Genomic DNA, 21,602 nt, shown 5'->3' with positions numbered 1-21,602 from the left:
AGATAGATAGATAGATAGATAGATAGATAGATAGATAGATAGATAGAGAGAGAGAGAGAGAGAGATCATTAAAACTCTGCGAAAAAGATTTTTCGGGGTATTTTTGGGTTCTTGTTGGAAACATGTGATCTGCTTTAAGATCAAACAATTTCATAGTAGATAACCTAAGCAACGTGATTGATTGATGACATTCTTCGTCCTTTCCCCTTATTAAATATGTATACAACTATTTTTCGTTTTTATAATGTTATAATTATGAAGGATGAAGGACAAGGAGAATTTTACATCTTTGTGGAAACTCTCTCTCTGCAATTACTTCGTGAATCATAGTTTCATCTTTTCGAAAATAGAAATGCAGGCAACAATTATATATAGAGAATGAGGATATTTAACAGTAAGAATCTTGGAAACTTCTTAGGGTATGCGAAACGATTAGAAAATTTATCCGACTTTCGAAAACTTCGGGCGAATTGAGATAGTATTGCAAAGAAAGAATCGAACACTGTCCAAATTGAGGTATAACATAAAGTATGTGGATTCGCCTTCATGTTGGTCGGATCAGATACAAGACGATGAGATATTGGTATTTTGAAAGTGTCTCAAAAAATCACTCCTTACAAGCCTCTCCTAGTTTGTTAGTCTAGTTCAAAACCTTTGGGAGAATTGATTCGGTATTGCAAAGAAAATATCGAAAAAAGTGCGAATTGAGGTATAATATAAAATATATGCAGTCGCCTTCAAGAGCAGATGCAAAACGATGGTAGCGAATTTAGGGATTTGAAAGTGTTTCGAGAAAATCATTCTTTGCAAGAGTCTTCCAGTTAGTTTAATATAATTAAGATTCAGTTCGGATAAGAGCGAACAATTCTTTGCATTATTTCGATTGAAATCAAGGGCGGGATGAACGCGTACGTTACAAGTACATATGCATGAATACTTGGCCAGTGGATATTTTTCTTAAGTTTTATGTGTTTCGTATTACAAATAACTTTAAATTTAATATTCCTTTTTAATTTTTTGTTTTTTTGTTTTTTTTTATTTTATTAGGACTTTAAAATAATGTAAAGGTAAACAATTGGAGAGAATAATTTATATAACTATTCTTTTAATTCATTTTATAATTTAATTTAACAATTTCGGCTTTATGACTAATAATATATTATATGTATATAATCATATAAATATGTATTTATTTTTATAGCAGTATGCATATATTTAATCACAAAGAACATTTTTTAAACGCTCTTTTTTTCGTTATATAGAAAGACCTATAAGATCTATTTGTTTATTTATTTATTTATTTATTTTTTTTTTTTTTCTAAACAATTGTTAGGACCTATGGCCAATGTCTGCCTCCATCATCCACCACCCAGACATAAAATGTACTTAAGCATGTATTCCGAGCGCATTGCCGTCTGCAAGACGTGGAGTAGAAAAAACATCAGACTCGTTACGTTACGTTACGGCTTCTCGTGATTCAAGCCAAATAAAATTCCAAAAGTTGCCGCCGCCCATAATAATTGAAACAATTAATTGAAAAACTGAACATTATAAAATATATTTTTACTCGTATACCTTATAGGGGTCATTATCGAAATGTTCTTATGGGCGCAGTTGCTTTTCATTTTAAGGCTTATAGTTTTACTTGCTCCCGCTAAAATTTGCCTTCGTTCACAGCTTTACCGTCATCTTATGGTATTCATAATATACACTGCCTATAAATGAAACATTTGAATGCCTCATGAGATTGGCACAAAGTCTTGAGTTCTCTCTAATGACAATCAAAGAGCAAAAAAAAAGAAAAAATTTATTCGAGATGGTGGGTGGAGGCGGTTAAGCGAGTACAATTTTCTCGTTTACTGTGCATATAAATTCACTCGTGAATTTTCTTTTCTTTTAAGTTTTCTCAAATGTCTAAATGGCGGAGATTGGAGATTCGCCTTTTCGTTCATTCTCGTATCATTTTTTTTTTTTTTTTTAATACAATATTTGTTCTTCACTTTTTAAATGCAAGTTAAACTTATCTTATTTTATGTTTATGTACTTTTTATTTTAACTTATATTTATATAGTACTTTTTATACCGATCACCAGATAGAGAATATATTGATTGCGAGTAAATTGATTGTATTAATTCATTTTCTAAATGCATTATTAAAATGTAGATATATTAACATAAGATTTTTAACAAGTTGAGTCATGATGTTGTCCGTACTCAATTTTCGTCTTGATCAAGTTCAACCTTGCCAGCTACGAAAGTCTAGATTTAATCCCCTGTACAAATATACCGATTAGAGCTGGAAGATCGAAAAAAAAGTGGGCTTATTTTCCATAAATTTATTCATCAAAATTAACAGAAAGACTGTATTTGTTTATTTTTTTTTCATTTTTAATGAATGTACTTACATTTATGCCGTGTACAATTCAACTTAAGATGGTGATAGGCATTCATGCACGATTCGTCCCAAAGACGAATATGGTTGTTTTTTTTTTTTCAATTTATTTACTTTTTCAAGTAGAAAATATTTTTATAAGAAAAAACCGCAAATTAAAGGCACTTTAGGGTTTTCAAAGGTTGTGTTGTTTCCTTTTTTTTTTTTTTTTTTTTTTTTTCTTTCTAAGCGATTTTAAAAATCGTTTTCAAAGCCTTATTATCTGGGATATTAACTCAATTTTTTTAATTTACTTTCCATAATTTTTCTGTGTGTTTCTACGATTTATTTATTGACGACTTTTTAAGCACAGACTTTCGCTAATATGTATATGTGTATATATATATATCGTTAAATAATAAATGAGTTCGTTTTCTTTTTTTTTTTTTTTTAAATTTGTAAAATAAGAAAATATTTTTAAATATTATTTTACTTTTGTTTTTTTCGCACATTTTCTAAAACAAAATATTGCTTACGGATTTTCATCAGCGACTAAGAAAAACTAATTCCAAGTAGCTCGCTATCTAGATCTGTGTCTTTGAGAGCATTACCCATCAAACAGTGCACTGTGCAAACGCTCTTCTCTCGTACATTGTAAGTCCCTTTTCCTCTTTGCCCCTTCATAATCTGTCTATGACAAACGAAAGTCCAGTTATCCTTTTAATAATATTTTACTTTTTTTTTTGTTTTTTATTTTCCAAAAACAAGATGCTAAACTATCCCCGAGAATGTTAAGATAATGTTGAGAATAAGTTATCTCTAAAGATCGCCTTTCCATTATGAGAACAACATAATCTGCCATGTGCACGCATTTGTGCTTTTCGTTGAATTTCGAGCAATGCCCGTGCGTGTGTGTGCCGTTCATAACCGTCCATTTTCATTGTCTACCAAATAAACAAGTTCTACACTTTCACTCAAAACTTATCGTTAGATGAGAGAATGATATTATGGCGGAGTTGATTACAATTCAAATGAAATTTTAAACATAATCTTATACGAATCTAAGGCAGGATTATTGGTTACACCTGTAACTGTAAATTGCATTCAGGGAAAGGCAGTAGCTTGCAGAACACTATAGCTGAAGTATTCAGCACAATATCTTGATGAGTGGTATTATATTTATGCCGATGACTTTAATTTAGCAAAATATCTGTACGGTGGCAAAATTAGAATTTGTGGTACCACTTGGTATATATAAAACAAATAAAACTGCACATAAATGTTGCAGAAAAGCGCAAGCGAATTTCTACACACCATGAAAATTAGAATCTGTTGTACCGTCAACATAAGCTATGTTGACTACCTGGCATATAAAAAACAAATATAAATGGATACACATATATATATTTATATGCACATACATATATATGTTGCCGGAAAGGACAAGCACTGCTGAAAAAGTGGAAACTTAAAAAAGATAAGAAAGTCACGATGATATCAACGATCCATCGACTTTTTGATTATTTGGAATCGAGAACTTTTCGGGCATGCAACTAGCGTCTCTGTTCTCTTTGCTTTAATCGATCACTAACCTCTATCCCTATAGAGATCGAAGATAGATGCAATTAACAATAAATGCGAATCAATTGCTTGGAATTATGAAAAAGCAAAAACTCTTTCTTGGAATGGTAAAGGGACAGAAGTTGCGCGTTTTTGCTGCGGAATTGTACACTGTTCTAGTGACATTATGAAAATATTTTGATCCATGCATTGAATTGCGAAGATATAATAAGTTTAAAACAAACGTATTTCTCCATAAGAAAAAAACACCTCCCTTAACTGCTTATGGAATGCCTTCCTTCACTGTATGGAAATCATCAATAGTTTTTACTCTTATCTTGAAATTGTATAAATTTTTATAAAATTATATGGGGCCCGATTTTCTTTGGAAAGCGGATTAGAGAAGACGGCTTTCGTTTTTTCCCAACACGCAGGCATGTTATACGCATACGTTCACCTACGTTTCGCTAGCTATACAAAGTGCTTACAAAGAGTAAAATTGGCTGTCGTGTTTTTAACAAAGGGACTTTTTGAATGAAACTAAAATCTCAATTAATGGCGATTCTTTCTCTTTTTCTTCGTCGAAAATTAATTAAAATTAAGCAAGCGTATTAAAGCTACTCATTACGATGATAACAAAAATATCCGTATTGGATGTACTTTCAATGAGAAGCTTCGACTTTGGAACTCCCTGAAAATAATTTATCAATATCAAGGTCTACAAACTGCAAATATGTACTGTTGTATCAACTTATAAAATGATGATATATTTTTCTTATTCGAATTTTGCAAATGTTTTTTTTTTGTTATCAAAAATTTCATCTTAACTCTTGGTCAAATTGCTGTTTTTTTCTTTTTTTTTTTTTCCATATCAAAATAAAAAATTTCTATCAAAAAATTTTCAAGTCTTGAATTCAGTCCAATTATTTCAGATATTTTGTTATAGGTTAATATGATTACGATGATGCATTCATCTTCTATATATCGAATTGAAAAAATTGCTGCAAAAGGCTAACAAATATTTGATCTATTTATTATAAATATATGTTTCTCTGAAAGAAAAACAAAAAAAGAAACAAAAAAAAAAAAAGGGAATAAAAAAGAAAGTGCTTTCCAATAAGGATAACTCTTTCAAGTTCTTTATAAAATTCTTCTGAATTCCTTTATAGTTTTATACATATATGTGTAATTGTTGTAACAGTAGTATATTTTTATGTACGTACATGAACACACACACAATGTGTGCAGAAGTATATAAATAATATTAACTAGTTTTAGGTTCGTCGTTAATTATTCTATAATTTAAATTCAATTTTTTATATATTTATTAATGTTTTTTTTTTTTTGTTATTATCGTATTTATATATATTGTATATATTTGTATTATGTACATATCCACCACCAATACATGCAAGCATAATTAAATTTTTTTTATTTTCCTGTTAAAAGAGAAAACTTTGATTTGGTTTTAAGCTGCAGTAGGCGAGTTAGGTTTTGCTTTTTTTTCCTTACTAACTGCTAACCAGTTAGTTAAATGCATTCAGTTTTTTTTTTTGTTTATTTTTGCTTCGAATTAGTAAAGAGAGTTTTGATAGTTGCGAAATCATTGCTTATATGAAAATCATATTTCAATTTTGCTTATCAATTATTACACTCGTATTTCTTGCCCTCACATGTTTACCGACGCGTAGATATAAGAGATATCTACGTAACCGCACGTATCGATTAGAGTACGAAAACGCGCTATATTAGTGATACAGATACGGGATAAATATGTTTCATTAAAGAGTAAGAATATAATATTAACGAAAGGATGTATCATCCGTTTCTTCGATTCGGATTCATTTATAAATTTTTCTTTCTTTTCATTTTATTGTTAATATTAGTGGTGGTGGTGTATATGATAAGATTCGGTTTAAGCCGAATTCTGGACTCGTTATGAATATTTCAATTTCAATTTTTCATTTTTTTTTTTTCAATTTTTATAAAATTATATTAGCTGCTGTGATTTTATCGAGGAATTCGATATTATTCCGTTTGTTTCTCATTCTTTTTTTTCGTTTTTCATAATGTTTATATAATTTAAAAATTGATTTCTATGAAAATTTAACAAAAAATGAACTGTTTTCAAAACAATTATAAAAAAAACAAATCCTTATGTATGTAGGGAAAGAAAAAGAGGAAGTGTGGCCAAGAGACAGATAGAAAGAAAGAAAGAAAGAAAGAAGAGAGAGAGATAGAAAAAGATGGTCAGGAGGGATAGAAAAAGATGGTCAAAGTGATAGAGAGAAAGAGACGCGGAGAGAGAGAGAGAGAGAGAGAGAGAGAGAGAGAGAGAGCGAGAGAGAGAGACAGAGAGAGCGAGAGAGCACGAGAGGGAGAGAGAGCGAGAAAGAGAATGAAAGACTTACTATTTTTTTTCCTTTTTTTTCTTTTTATAGAAAGAGTTCCGCGGGAGTGTTGGTCAGAACGAATTTGGATTCTCTTTTTCGATCAAAACTTTCGCTTTTTCATTGATTGTATTTATATATAGAAATATGTGTGTGTGTTCATGTGCTTAAAACACATGATTGAAATAATAATAAAAATCTTGCTCTTGCGGTCGATCTGGCTCTTTGTTCGCTAACAGCGGATCAATGTTGTTCTGTTGCGGATACAATTGATATTTTGTATTATGGCCGAGATTGCTATTGTGTGTGTGATGTGAATAGATATTGCTTACAATGCGATTTCGATTACTGTTATCGTCTAAAAATAATCGTAGAAAGTAAATAAAGATGAATGCTAAATAGAGACATAAAATCAGTATTACAACAAATTGATGACAACAACAATAATAAAGCATTCCCTATTATATAACCGCTTGTTCGACATAGTTGGCGGGCAGCATGCCAGTTTTACCGGTACGCTCTACACGGCCAGTCATCCATCCAGAATCAATCGCCTCCACTTCAAATATGATATCACCCTCACGAAAACTGACCTCGTCAATATCTTGCGCTTCATAATCATACAGAGCCCGATAGACCCGCTGTAAATAGATAAAAGAAAAAAACAAAAAATGAAAAGCTCACATAAAAATCGATTTTTTAAATTTACTTTCTATTTTCACTGCGTGTATATACATGTATATTGTATACAATATATATATATATAATATATATGTATTAATGAGAAAAAATATTGTCCTCTATTAGAGTGAAGGGTAAAATTTCTTCAAGATCTAAAATACATCTCGTACATACATACAATCCCATCCATAATTTCAATTATTAATGAGCACCTTTTGTCTACAAATTCATTTTAAGTCTGTTCATCTAAACCGAACAATTATTACGAATGTCAAAAAACGTGCGAAAAATGATGGAAAACGATCTCTTTAGATTCGAAATGGTTTGTATTTAAATGAATGGACATTTGACAATGGCCAGCCCAAATTTTTCAGCTTTTTATTCGACTAGCATTAAAAATAAATCGTAACCTGCACGGAAAGCATTAGATTAGACGTTTTGATCAGAAACTCAACTCGTACTCAAGATCATAGTAAGTGGGTTATCGTAATGCACTAACCGATATAAGCTAGATCTTAGATTATCTACAATTGGCTTCCATAGGAAGATAATTCACATCATTTTGTTTAACTTCAGCAATCAGATCGCGAACGTTTCTTTTTGAAGACGCCCTCCTCTAATGTCGCTGATGAATTATTGGCATAAATTCCATGTGATCTCAGAATGTGTTGTTGTGTGAAGGATGTTGAATAAGAATTACATTTTTCGAACACGTTTCGAGCATCTTTGAATTTATTACATGGGAGCATCATCATATCATAATGAACCGTTTCCCTAAAATTTCAATAATGATACTTTAGCATCGGTCATGCGATTCTGTCGATATTCTCTTTAATGGCTAACTAACTTGAACCCCGACCCAATTATAAACATGTCTTCAACCATTTGACGGTCTTTCGGCAATGTGCTGTCTCGTCTCGTACTAATCACGTTTCCAACAAAAAAAAAAAAAAAGAAAGAAAAAAAGCACAAAATTAATTTACAGGCAATAAGCCCCTAAAGTTAACAGCCGTCAAGGTCAGTTGGGAAAGTTCGTTAGCTTTGCTTTTGAAGAGAGCATTCTCGATTCTAGTGCATTGCATAAATTGCAAAAGTCTGCTGGAGAAGAGATTTCTTTTTGTTTGCGGTTGACTTTTAAAACTTACCACACTTGATTTAGATTGCTTTTGTTGTAGATTATGATTCGAACGCTGAGCTTGCGGTGATGTTTGTTGCTGTACTTGTTGATAATATTGTTGTTTTTGTTGTTGTTGCTGTTGCTGCTGCTGTACGGCTGCTTGTTGTTCAGCTACCAATGAACCATAAATACCGTTAACTGGATCAATATCAGCCACAGAACCGATACGTTTCGGATAAGCATTATTAACTATTAACAAAGCGTTGCAAGAAACAAAAAGCAAAAAACAATTTTCCGAGAAAAAAAGAAAGCAAAAGAATTTTCAAACAACGCGCAAAAAGTCATAACGAAAGTAAATAACAAAAAAAAAAAACAAAAAGAAAAACAAAAGAGTTTTCATTTAATAGGCAAGTGTAAGTAAGTTTTATAGTCGAACAACTCTCTACTCCTCCCTCCCCACCTATTATAGGTTTACTAATGCTGGAGCCGGTTGATGTTGTCTTAAATTTCAATCTCATATGGCCGGGTGTCGTGTTGTCCTATTTTTCGATATTGGATAAATTGCAAATGTACCTTCTCTTCTTCAGAGCACCCATCGTACAGTATTACGCTGACTACTATTATATGTCGTGTGCCTACTTCTCGCCTACTTGGAACATTCTTAAAAGGCTAAAAATTCATCAAAAGATAGTTAAGTTTAGTTTATTTGACTGACTCTCAAAGCACTTTTACTATTAAACTTCCAGCAGCAGTTAGACGGATCCGGTCCGTGCGAATGAAAAGTTTTTTTAGGGTTTCTCTCTTATATAGCTGCTGTTTGCTTACTCTCTTCAGTGTAATGTGAAATTGAAATAAAACGGAAAATGAGAAATTTAAAAAAAAAAAGAAAACTTTAAGAAGCAACAACAACAATTGGTTTTACATACAGTATGACTTTTAAACGTACAGAGATTTTTTGAAAACGATGACAAACAACAAAAACATTTGAATGAAAATTGGTTTTAGGCAATCGTGCTCTTTTTGCTTCTTCTTACTACTTACCATTGCTGCGATTATCAGAGCTGTAAATGAGTGTCGTGCTCTGTCTAGCGGTATTGGGTAATGGACGTGGTCCATCCGTAAGTGGGTCGTAATCGGCTATTTTACCGATATTACCGGCCGATACAGACTGTGGACCACTACCGTTCATAGTAACAATACCCACCGACGACGATGATGAAACGGATGTTTGCTGCTGCTGTTGTTGATGTTGATGTTGATGTTGATTTTGATTCTGATGTTGTTGTTGTTGTTGTTGTTGTTGTTGCTGTAAGTGTTGCATACCGATTGCCCCGACGCCGTTAATGGTATGATGAGTATTATGACCGTTACTAGCGAGACCGACGACACCAAATGAAGATCGTGGCGATGGAGGTAATGTGGTGGCCGATGATGGGTAACTATTGTAATTGGTGCTAGCAAATAATTGTTGTGTGGAATAAGAATTGTTGGAATTAATAGGATAGCCGCCGCCGCTTCCACTACTGCCTCCAACAACAAACGATTGCTTTTCCGGTGGTTGATAGCCAGTGGAAGACGCCGCAACATTACTACTAGTGGTAGTACTATTTGTGACATTGCTATTATTATTATTATTATTTTGCTGAAATGATGGTCTAGCGTAACTATTGTCGTATTGATCGTAAGCATATGAACTAACTGTCGCTGCTGTTGATGACGGTAATGCGGGATCTATGTTCGACCCTCCGGTCGGATGATGGGCACTCTGTAAAATGGCTGAACGCAACTGATTATAACTATTATTGGGCTGCTGATATGCTGACTGTGATTGTTGCTGCGCTTGCTGTTGCTGGTGCGTTATGGATTGATTGACGTTGGCTGCGGAATTAGGATACAAATTAGATGTTTGTTTAATCAATAGTGCGTTATGATGGTGTTGCTGCTGTTGTTGTTGTTGTTGTTGTTGTTGCTGTTGGCGTACTATTTGAGGCTGTTGATAGTGTTGTTGCTGATATTGTTGTTCGTGTTGTATAAATTGTTGCTGTTGTGTATGTGAAGGTTGCATGAATTGTAATTGTTGTTGCTGTTTGTTATTAAAAGGTTGTTGTTGTTGTTGGTGATAAAGCATATGTTGTGTATTGCCCGTCTGACTATTACTTGGTACTATGTGAGCCGTGTTTTGTTGTTGATGTTGTACTGGTGGTGGTGGCATTGGCTGCTGTTGTTGTTCTAATTGCTGGTGACTGTGTGCCTGATAGTGTTGTTGTTGTTGTTGTTGTTGTTGATAATGTTGGTGGTGCTGGTGTTGCTGTTGTGTAGTTAGTAGTAACGTTGGTGATATCTGCTGCGGTGGCAGAGGCGAATATGTTCGTGTCTGTGGTGCGTACTGTGAAAATTGCTCAGCTGCCAATTGTTTAGAAAAATATTCCGATTCATCTAATTTTTGAATTTTTTTTTGTTTTTTATTTATTTATTTTTTTTTTTTTTTGATAGTAGGGATGGGGCGTGTAAGGAAGACAGTATACGTAGAGAATGATGATGTGTGATACAGTTTATTTTCAAGCAACATTCAATCAAGTGTTGTGTAATTCATAATTATATGGAGAGCAATTATTCGTTTAGTTTTCAAGTGGTGGATGATGATTGTATTGTATTGTGGTTGTTGTTGATATTGATATGCGATGAAAATGAATATAAGCGATACACACACAAAATGGTAAATATTTGGGTTAGAAAATAGTATAAGAAAACATAAAAAATTAAAAAAAAAAAAATGTGCAAAATCAGAAAACAAAGAATTTAGTGAACACAGAAATTAAATAAAAAGAATAAAAAATAAAAAAATATATTGCAAATAAATTAAAACTAGTGTAATAATCAAGATACTAATTCTGGTATAAATTGGAAAAATTCACTTAAATGCCTCTCCCCTGAAGTCGTCCTCTCTAAGTGGCCAGAGAATTAACAGTGTTCGATGCCTAAGGCATTTAGCGATGAGGTTTAAATTACCCTTTGACAAAGAAAAGCAAACTTCTCTTCTACCCTACACTTCAACGCAGATCCAAAGATTTTAAGTTATATTGTCAACCAGGCTCCGTAAAAATCAGAACAAAAAAGAGAGCTTATTTTTTCGTTTCGAACCGAATCTTTTCATAGCCCATCGGTTTTCCAAAATATTCTAATTAATCCTAAATATGTATGGGATAAAAATAAACTTCAAAATCAAGAAGTGAGATAAGCTTTCGATGTCCCATTCGAAGAGAACATGGTGGAGGATTTGTGGGGGGGGGGCCATCAACACATTGAAACTTAAATTTGCTGATGCCATGATTTGGATTTAAGTTTTTTATATCTTATAGCACTTGTTGTACTAGGTGCACTTCTATACAACACACAGGAGGACTTGAAATAGACCCATCATCTTCATGAATCATTTTCTAAATCAATCTAAGCTTATCTGTCTGTCTGTTCGTGTATTCTTCTGTTCAACCTGCAGATCGCAATTTTTAAAATATTTTAATGAAATTTCCTTACACCGACGTGTTTTGGCCCAAAGACCAACGCCTTTGAAAATGATTTAGATCGGACCCCTTTTTCGAGCATTTGTCCATTGAACGCGTGATTTTGGAAAAGCCATTATACGAACAATTATATTAGACGAAGCGGCGTGTACGATATTTAATGGTGGGCCGTGGCCTACTGCAATATTTTTACTTTTGGGTTTTGAGGGAATTTAGTTATGTCCGTCACTCTGTCCATCCTTCTCTCAGTTTTTGATAAAATTCAGCTAAAAAAGTTTCAGTAAGAGGAGAAATGGTTCCGATCGGTTAACGCATGCATAATTAATGAAATATTTTACAATTTCACAATCATTTTGCCATTTTGTAAAGCGGTAAACTTTTCAATTTTCTAATTTTTATAAGACTTGATCAAAAGGTTGATTGATATTTTAGAAGAAATCATTCAAGTTCGATCACATTTAAAACGATTCCTTGCTTAATTTCTGAACATTAATCATGCCTGGCTTTTAATGATTTTTAAAGATACGATGTTTTCTTAAAAGAGCTTTTTTTTTATAATTTGCCTGCAAATTTAGCTTTCGTTGAGCTCCGTACAATCGATCGAACAGAAATGTTTTTTCTTGAAAGATGGAAAAAAATTGATTACACTTCACGACGTACGCGTGCTAAATATACTTAGATATGTAAGCAGTAAGAGAACGTGTTGTCGATCGAACGAAATGCGTAGGCGTGAATCTGCTTATAGCAAATGGGAAATTGAAAATTCTCCGCATTACAGCCATATAAAAGGAGACAAAGGTTGTAAGGTTGTAAAAGGAGGGCGGGCGCTCTTCATGAGAAATCCAAAGCTATGCTTCATACGATGATATCGAAAAATTCAGAAGGAAAAATATTGTAAAATGCGCGTGCTTTTTGTTGAGCATTACTTTGTGGTGCATTTCCGCAAAAAAAAAAAAAAAAATTAAAAATATTTATTTCAAATTTTGCATATCGAAAAATTTGCTCAAATAAAGCACAAAGAAAAAAAAAAAAAATTAAAATTACTTTCTTCCGATTTTACCAAACTTAGCTATTTGTCGTCTCCACGAGTTGGCAACACTGCTGATAACTAAATCTGTGTATTTCTTCTGCAACAACATGTTCAGCTCAAAATTTGTTTGTTCTAAGTTTTAATTAGTATACAAATATGTTGAAATAAGAAACATAGAAAAAAAAAGTATAGAAATTTATCACTAAAAAAAATTAAAGATAAACTTTTCAAAAGTTTGGAAATTCCTACAATAACACGGTTAAGGCATACACGCGCTCATAAACAAACGGTTAGATTGAGAGTTAGCTGCAATATATATATATATATATATATATATATATATATATGTATATGCTGGTATATATATGGCATATATATATGTATATATGGTACCATACAGGGTATATATATACCCTGATTCATACACACATTTTTTACATACGCACATACATAAATATACACAGTGTCCTCTTCCATAAAAAGTTGCTAAACTGATTTTTAAATTATTAGGAAAAATGTGAAAGAGGAGAGAAAATCTTTTTACACTAATTGCCTCAAACATCTTGCGTTGCTGAATCCACTGCAAACAAAGATGATCAATACTCACCTTTTATGTCGGATATTTCAGCGGCACCACGTTGCTTCTCCATTTTTGCCTTCTTCTCTAAATCGCCATGATAGGCTACATTTGAAATAATTTTTGTATTCTGTTTAATACGTAATGTTTCGGGATCATCGGCGACCTGTCAGTGACACCGCAATGTATGTAACAAAAAATGAATAAAAAAAATTGGAAAAAGGAGAACCTTTTATGAAAATATTTTATGAAAATATTCAGCATATTTTCCCTAAAGCATTAACATATACATGTATATATATACATACACATAAATCTATACGCAAATACCAAAGCATAAAGAGATTTATATGTTAAAATATTGCAGTAACGCCTATTGTGCTTGCTACATTTACCAAACACACAACATATACATATATACATATATATATATATATATATTTATATATATATATGTGTGTGTGTTTGTGTCTACATGCATTTTATATCCACCATACAGCATTTTTGAAGTATATTAATTTCGTCATTCTGTTTTTGTCACCTGGTCAATGTATAAAAATTCAGATGGAATGTCGAAATTTAATGCATGGATTTAAGTGCATGCTAGGAGGTAATATGCTTATTGAAAATGATAAGAAATGATAAATCGACGCCCCGTCATTCATAACTATTTCAAAACACATTGCATTATGGGTAAATATTAACTATAATATCATCAAACGATTGTAAGCGGAAAAATCGGTGCGATCGGAGAAAAAGTAATCTTAAGGTACGTCACATTTCCCTCCCCCCCGTTTCACGTCGTTTTGGTGGTGGGTATAACAGATTCGGCTAGCGAGCCCCTATAGTGTTCTCGCTATTTTGATGTTATTATACTTTTTGTGGCTACATAACTGACTTAGTGTAACTGACCTGTGTAAATTTGCCCTTAGCCTTTTCGAAATCTTCATGATATTTTACATTCGATTGAATTTTTGTATTCTCCGCTATTCTCTTCAATTCGGGCGTATCCGCTATGACTGTGGCTTTGGCCTTTGGAATGTGTCTGTAATGAAGCATAAATTGATGAGCGATGCACTGATCAATGTAATATTTTCATTGTAAATTTTATTTGTGTTAATATATATATATATATATATATATATATATAGAAATTAAAAAAAATAAATAAAAATAAAATAATTAAAAAATAATATAAAAAGCTGTGTTTAGAAAATTTTCTTATATAAAATTGTAAACACACACATCCATAGTAGTACCCTTACGTTACGTATCAGTGGAGAGTTCCATTTTGGTATATTTTTTTCTAATATCAATCAAATATTAATTTCCTTAACTTATTACTTATTATGTTTATTGATTTTTAATTTTTATTTTTTTTTATTTATTTATTTTTTTTAATGTTTTTTACATCGTCATTTCAAGAGAATAACAAAGTAATGCCCCCATCTGTAGCAACATATTTTTGTTGTTTTTTTATTTATTTTTTTTATTTTTTTTTATTATCTTTATGACAGAATAGGAAATTCATGCCGGACTGACACAAACTACAAAGAGAACCGGTTTTTGGAATCATAACAATAGGAGCCTTATTTGGGGGCAGATAACAAATAAATTGTGGTTTGAAAATTTTGTTAATTGGGAAAAGCAACTTCTGATGAATACAGCGAAGGCACTAGAACATTCCAGTTTAGCGTCGCAAATGTTTCCACTACGGCCTTTAAAATATAAGGCTGGCGGTGTGGTGTCATCGTAATGCAGCAGCTTTTCCTTTAATGATCGGTTTGACTGCCTCAGTCACCGCATTAACGCTTTTTTCGGCAGTTTCTTTACCTTGGAACAAGACACTACGGCCGGTCATAGACATTCTCAGGACTCATCACCGATATTAATGGTTCACTTAACTTTTGCAGAATAGTTATTTGCGATGTGCAACTACAAAGCATCAATTGTTCGTTATACGTCATGGTTTTTTTGCGTCCAAGTTTCCAAAACGCAGTCGTCGATACCTTACAGCCAGACTACTTTCTTTAGTCACAATGTCACATAGTACAACCGATAAGGACATACTGGGTTTTGTAACGTGCATAGTGAAACGCGATATTTTATATAAAAAATGCACGTTTATTGCTATCGTTCATCGATAGTCCATCCATTTTTCCCACTTTTCTTCGCAATTACTAAATGAATGACACGTCAAAAAAAAAATTTTTTTTTCTCTTTTACGGCAAACATCAGGCCATTTTGTCATGCTCAGCAAATGCGTGTCCCATCGGTTCCAGCAAGTAGTAATCGGAAAGAATGAACTTTGGTGCGTAAACCATGCGGGTTAACATTTTCCAGTTAAGCGGTTGCAGCGTATTTTGGACCGGTTTTGCTGTATGAATGGACGGACAGATCGAAGATTTTAAATCGGTTAATTAATTCTTCTTGATAGTGTATTTGATCTTAATTGCGTCACCGAACCTTAGCAGGTAACAAGAGACCGCATATTCCGCTTCTGGTCCCACCAAACGCAGAACATCATTCAGCCTCGCTGTTGATGTGAATAGTACGTGATTTCAATTTTTTAGAATAAATCCACTTTTCATCTTCAGTTAGGATATACTATGCAGAAAGGACTTTCTTTACTAAGGTACCGAGCATGTGCTGTTATTATGATATGATCTGATGATTTTACACCCTACGCCATTTGTAATACAGGATATATTAAGCTAGTGCGGACGCATTCTCCACTTGGTAGAATCGGCATGAATCGGTATCAAACATACCCATGTTTTTCAGAAGGTACCTGAGGGAATTATGACCCGTAGAAGCCGATGACTAAACGTAGGTCGCTACTCCTTAATTCCAGTAGTGTGTGCGTCCTGAATCTTCTTACTTGTCGCTGTCCTGCACATTGCTTCCATCGGCAGTCCGCTTTATTTTATGCCCATCCCAATACCAGCTTATTAATGTGACTACAGAACTTTGTTAGGACGTACATGGCCTCTGGGGCTCCCCTGTTAGCCTGGTAGTCAACCCTTTCATTGTCCTCAACACGCGAAAATCAGGTACACACTATTGTGCCTGCCGAGCTCATTCAATGTTTGAGAAGCCACTCCAACATATATATAGATCTGCGCTTATTTTATCAATAACGCGAATAATCTTAATGAATAAGATCGTTGAGAGTTTGTGGTTTTTTGGAGTGGGACAATGCTTCAACGTAACCTCAAAGTAAAAAGCTCAATAAGATTATAGCGCACGACCTTCATGGTAAGCTCATACTGGAATTTTTGCAGTTTATACGCTAATTGAATTTTTCTCCCAATAAACTGATTTTGCCACGGCATGCATGGCATGTTCCAACATTTTGGTAGCTGCCATGTTGTCATCTTCATGTTTAAGACAAACCACACTCAAAATTAATTTTTATGCACGTACAAGTCTTTTAGGGACAGTAGATCGGTTTTTCTTTCGCTAAAGGATCAAAAATTCCCCATTTAAGAAAATGTGAGCTTCATTTCACATGCGAACTTACTATGGGTTCATCGAAAATATGTTTTTAACAATTTCTCTACGCTATACTACTGTATGCGTGTATTGTACTCCACAAAATTTTATGCAGTAGTGTGTTTTATTTCGGAACCACAAAAATGGACGGCCCTATAAAGGCATATGATATATTTGCCGCTAGATTGTGCTTGCTATCTCAACTACCAGCTAACGATAGTCGGGTTACTGAAATAAATAAAACACGGTAATGCCATTCAAGAGGGATCATGATTAAAGAGAGGATGTACCACCACCACCAAAACCGATTTCAAAGCTAGGATTAATGCCTCGCTTTAGCCGAAAAGGAATTATACTTTGTCATATTCTAACACTTGATCAAGCGATGGATTTGAATGTCTATTGTCTATAAACAACAAGATCACTGTAACGGTTTCAACAAAATCTGATCAGAATGGATCAATAGAAAGATTGTTGTCTTCCATTACGACATAGTCAATCGGGCATTCACTGTCCGATCCGTCCCTACGATTAGTTTCGTTCTCTGATGCCTTGACGGTATAAAGCTGAGGCAGAGAAATTTCACAAGTGATGACATAACGGTTTATAAATATTATTATTATACAGATTGTTATTATCATTATATTGCGATATATTGTGAAATTGAAAATTTTACCCTCCACCGAACTAGAACTTCTCTTACTTATATTTTTTTCCCTGTATCTGTGTACCTCTTTCACAATGACTCATCAATGACAGCACGGTTTGGTTCTATTGTTGCATCATTTCTTAATTATGAACTTATTTGTAAATCCATTTATTTATGTATCTAACATATATTTTGTCTACTTGTGTAGGTTAGTTTGGATCTATTCAGTCGGATGCCCATTATATTCGCTTTAGTTGGTTGGACCGTCGAATAATAATAACAGTAATAGATTAACGTGACTAAAATTCTTTGATGAGTAATGACGGATCATCTGGCAAGGAAGAGGTAATGATAGAACGGGCATGTACTAGACTCGTATATACTATCGTTGTTGACTATGATCTAACATTCGATACTGTATAATATATACAATACAGGGAGCATTGATTGCATGACTGACTGGGGGATCTGAAGATACAGCGTAGGTACAGCTGTTACTTTACGTCTTTCTATTCATTCGAATAAGACGTCAGTCATTTAAATATAAACGAAGACGTTGTTTTTTCTTCATTTGCATGACATCAACACACGATGCATTTTAGCGAATACAATTGCAATAATAGTCAACCAATTAGTGCAATGGAGTGAATAATGTTTGTTTTCACATATGTATCTGTACACAATTAAGACATCTGGTGAAAATGAAAAAGTGAGAGAAACCCGGCTTAAGACGAACGAGTTGTTAACTAAAAATTAAAGAAAATTATTTATTTATTTATTTTTTTGTTTTTTTTTTTTTGTTCAAAATGTCAAGGTGTTTGGTTCCCCTCCCCCCAACATGTGCTATTTATACTTTGTATTCTATGATGTATTTTCTATTCGGGTAAATAAACTTACAAAAGGAAGGCCAAAGAAGTACAAATTCGCCAATTATCAGACGTGTATGAGCGTGTATGAGAGCTGAAGATAGCAATAAACAAAGCACTTCAACTTCCTTCGGCCATAATGTGGGCAAACAAAGCAAAGAAAAAGTAACAAAAATATTTCATTTCTTTGCGGAAAACTTAAAAGGAGATACAAGAAGATGAACAAAGTACAAGATTTCACACCTGCCCGAACTATGCACTATGCTTGCAGGATTGAGAAAGAAAAAGCAGAAAACTAACTATAATTCTTTGCCTGCAATAATGCCGTAGTTTTCAAGAGTTAGTATAATAGGTGTCCCATCCTAAGAGACTAAGAACAACAATAGATTCGCGCAAAACTTACGAGTTGCATTTACTTTGCGCTGAGTCATAATTTATTTATGAAATAAAATCTTTTAGTAAATACTTAAAATAATATATTAAGTCAGCCTGAATGAATGAATTGAATGAGTGTATGTATGTATGTGAGGGGGGACACGATCACGATTACCTTTGTTATCCCATCCCTGTTATTTTATATAAACACCTCCAAGTTCGATATACATTTTCGAAAGTGTTCGAAATCTCTCTCTCTCTCTCTCTCTCTGCCCGGTTACTACTCTTTTATCATTTGATGGAAGTAAACCTTTCCCGCGTCAGAATGCAAGAATTACATCCACAAGACTGTGAATGAGAATTCGAGTACTTCGTACTTTAGTACCCTGAAATTTGAACATTGCAAAAGATCATGCTTTTCTGATGTGAGAGAGTATTTTTCGTCAATTTTTTCACTAATATTGCAAAAGATACAAAATATCGTTTGCAATTGAGAAGTGGATCGCGTTTTGTGTCAATTGGTCTTTCTATCATAGTAAAACTTTAAATCCCGCATTGGCTTACGCGGATAATGCCGTTTTAAGCTTACTTTTCCTTGCACTTGTTTGCCATTAAATAGGTTTGCTGTTATGTGAATAGCATGTATGAGTATACGTCATCTATCCGTCCCTTTAAGTCATGTTCACAAACGGAAGACTTCCACGCCTTTTGCAAGGTTGACGTAATAACTTTTTTTTTCTATTATTATGGACGGACATACTGTATGAATATATAGCATCGTTTGAATAACTTATCTCATCTTTGCGCATGAATAAGTTAAGTTTTGAAAATCATACATAGCTTCGGTAAAGGATGTACCAAATCTATAAAATAGATCGTAAGTTATCAAGAAATGCTTTGGAAACTTGGTTAATAGTCGCATATATTCCCGATCACTAGAAATATATTGCGTTTAAACTTTGCTTTGTTCAAATCGCGATTGCATTTTCAATTTGGCTGAAATATCTTAGACGCTGAAAAAATGGATAAAAATATTATGTAAAAGGTACAATTTGCCACATGCATCTATATTTTGCAGTCTTTACTTCCTTCGCAGGCATCGTTAAAGTGAATTATGTTTACGTTTTCAAGAGGCGAGGTGGTGGACATTATCATAGAGTTTTCATTTTCTTAATCATGATTCTTTTCATTGCAAACGTCGCTTGCATTGAAACTTTGGAAGTTTGTTATTGTCAACTCGAATTTCGGCCTAAAACGCGTTTTAAGACATTTTTCTGTTCATTATTTCTCTATAGATTTTGAGGAGATAGTTAAATCTTTTCCCCGTCAACTTTCAAGAAAGTGCTAATCCTCTTGTCGGCTAAAACTCCCTTAAACGATAGTTGTTTTTATTACATTTTTCATGAATCAGCGGCTGCATAAGGTGTCATTACTAAATGTACGCTTCAGGTCAGTCTTTGAAAATAGATGCTTTCCAAAATTTGGAAAATTTTGTTTCCAGCAGATTTAGGTAGCTTTGATATATATAGACCTCTTCAATAATGTAGTGGTGTTTGATTTTCCCGCTTCCTATCCAATGTAATGCTTGTGCAGGTATATTATATGCATTCATTTAGTAGCATAGCTATAAATACATGTTTAGTGTTAAAGAAAACTTGAAGCTCGTTGGTGTTAGATTCGATGAAAATAAAACAGAAATAAAGAAATCAAAAAATGTTTACAGAATTACTGTTAACTTCTTTTCTAATCTTCAACCTTTGTTCGGTATGTATACTTAACAGTTGTTAAGTCACACAACACTCTTATGAAGACCTACTGTTAACAGTAAGCATACATCTTAAATGTATTCATGAATTGTAATAGATATGGACCTTTACCTGGAATGAAACATAACCACAAGACTTAAAAGACGAAATTAATTAATTTTTGATTGTTTTTCTTTTTTACAGGATTCGAATACATCGAATTTCGTAGACGAGTTATATTGGAATTACGTTGAAGAAATTAGAGCCATATTTAATATTAATATATCAAACGCAACAGAAGGCTTAGTTTTGTTTAATGTTTTGTTCTTTTAATGACATTTTCCATCGCATATCGGATATTAATGTTCGGCACTTATTTCGTTTAGACTTCATACATAACGGTATTTCCGAACAAAGAAGCAATCAGAATTCAAGAAGAAACTGTTGATGCTTTCGAATGCCTGGAATGGAATGGGAGCAACAATTTTGTACAAAAGTGTCCAATTATCCGAAATTGGATAAATTTGTAAAATTGTTTGAAAGCAAATATCCAAAGTTGAAAATGCTTACAGACAAAAATCGCGTTGCGGATGAAATTGAAAAAAGGATGCTGCCTTATAAAGAAGCCATCTGTAACAGTCGTTACAAAATTATTTATAAAGAAACTACGCATACAAATTACGGTTCGCTTTTCATAGTTAATAACGAACAGTACAAGCAAGAATTACGTATTGAAGAAGAGTGCGAGTAAGTTTTATTGCAACCACACAATTGCTAGCGAAGGTTTTTTGATTAAAATTTGTAAATGATTTTCAGACCCGAAGGCGAACAATGCTACTATGAAGCATCAAATTTACCCAACGGCTTCACCGCAATGTGTAAACAACATTTTATTGAAAAAGTCCTTGTGACAATGTATGGTGATGTGATAACCCATCATGTTCAAATACCCTCCTGTTGTAGATGTGTCATGGAAGAGAGAGATTTTTCCAAAACTGACTTATGATTTTTTTATACATCTTATTTATTTACTCACTTTTCTCATAATTTTGGCTTTACATCATAAATTTGGTTTTACATATGATAGTGTTAACGAGTAATAGTGTAGTGTAGTAGTGTAAACGAGTAATAAAACATATGTTCCCAACAAAATTTCCTCGAATATAATTCCGATAGCATAAGCAGTAGTTGGGGGGAAGCCTCGAAAAATACTCCCCTATTCAGG

At 33.3% G+C, this 21,602-nt stretch overlaps 1 protein-coding gene across 7 annotated transcripts in view; it reads right to left on the bottom strand.

Moving 5' to 3' along the window:
* Positions 1–6,363: 6,363 nt before the first annotated feature.
* The window catches only part of LOC119632037 (LIM and SH3 domain protein Lasp), a 78,789-nt gene continuing 63,550 nt past the window's right edge, over positions 6,364–21,602 (bottom strand). Inside the window, exons 4-9 of one of the 7 annotated variants that reach the window (XM_038024713.1) lie at positions 14,160–14,292; positions 13,278–13,413; positions 9,161–9,997; positions 8,148–8,368; positions 6,744–6,962; positions 6,364–6,679 (exon numbers count right to left, since the gene is read on the bottom strand). In XM_038024713.1, the coding sequence (XP_037880641.1) occupies positions 6,783–6,962; positions 8,148–8,368; positions 9,161–9,997; positions 13,278–13,413; positions 14,160–14,292 (1,507 nt within the window). In that variant the 3' untranslated portion in view covers positions 6,364–6,679; positions 6,744–6,782. Of the gene's footprint in view, positions 6,963–8,147; positions 8,369–8,432; positions 8,948–9,160; positions 9,998–13,277; positions 13,414–14,159; positions 14,293–21,602 lie in introns of those variants that run through there. The other 6 variants (XM_038024715.1, XM_038024714.1, XM_038024717.1 and 3 more) reach the window with 6 other exon arrangements.

Source organism: Glossina fuscipes, unplaced genomic scaffold (genome assembly GCF_014805625.2).
Source record: "Glossina fuscipes isolate IAEA_lab_2018 unplaced genomic scaffold, Yale_Gfus_2 1, whole genome shotgun sequence".
NCBI classification, from domain to species: Eukaryota; Metazoa; Arthropoda; class Insecta; order Diptera; family Glossinidae; genus Glossina; species Glossina fuscipes.
The sequence above is the reverse complement of the archived record's forward strand: the minus strand, read 5'-3'. Positions and strand labels throughout refer to the sequence as shown.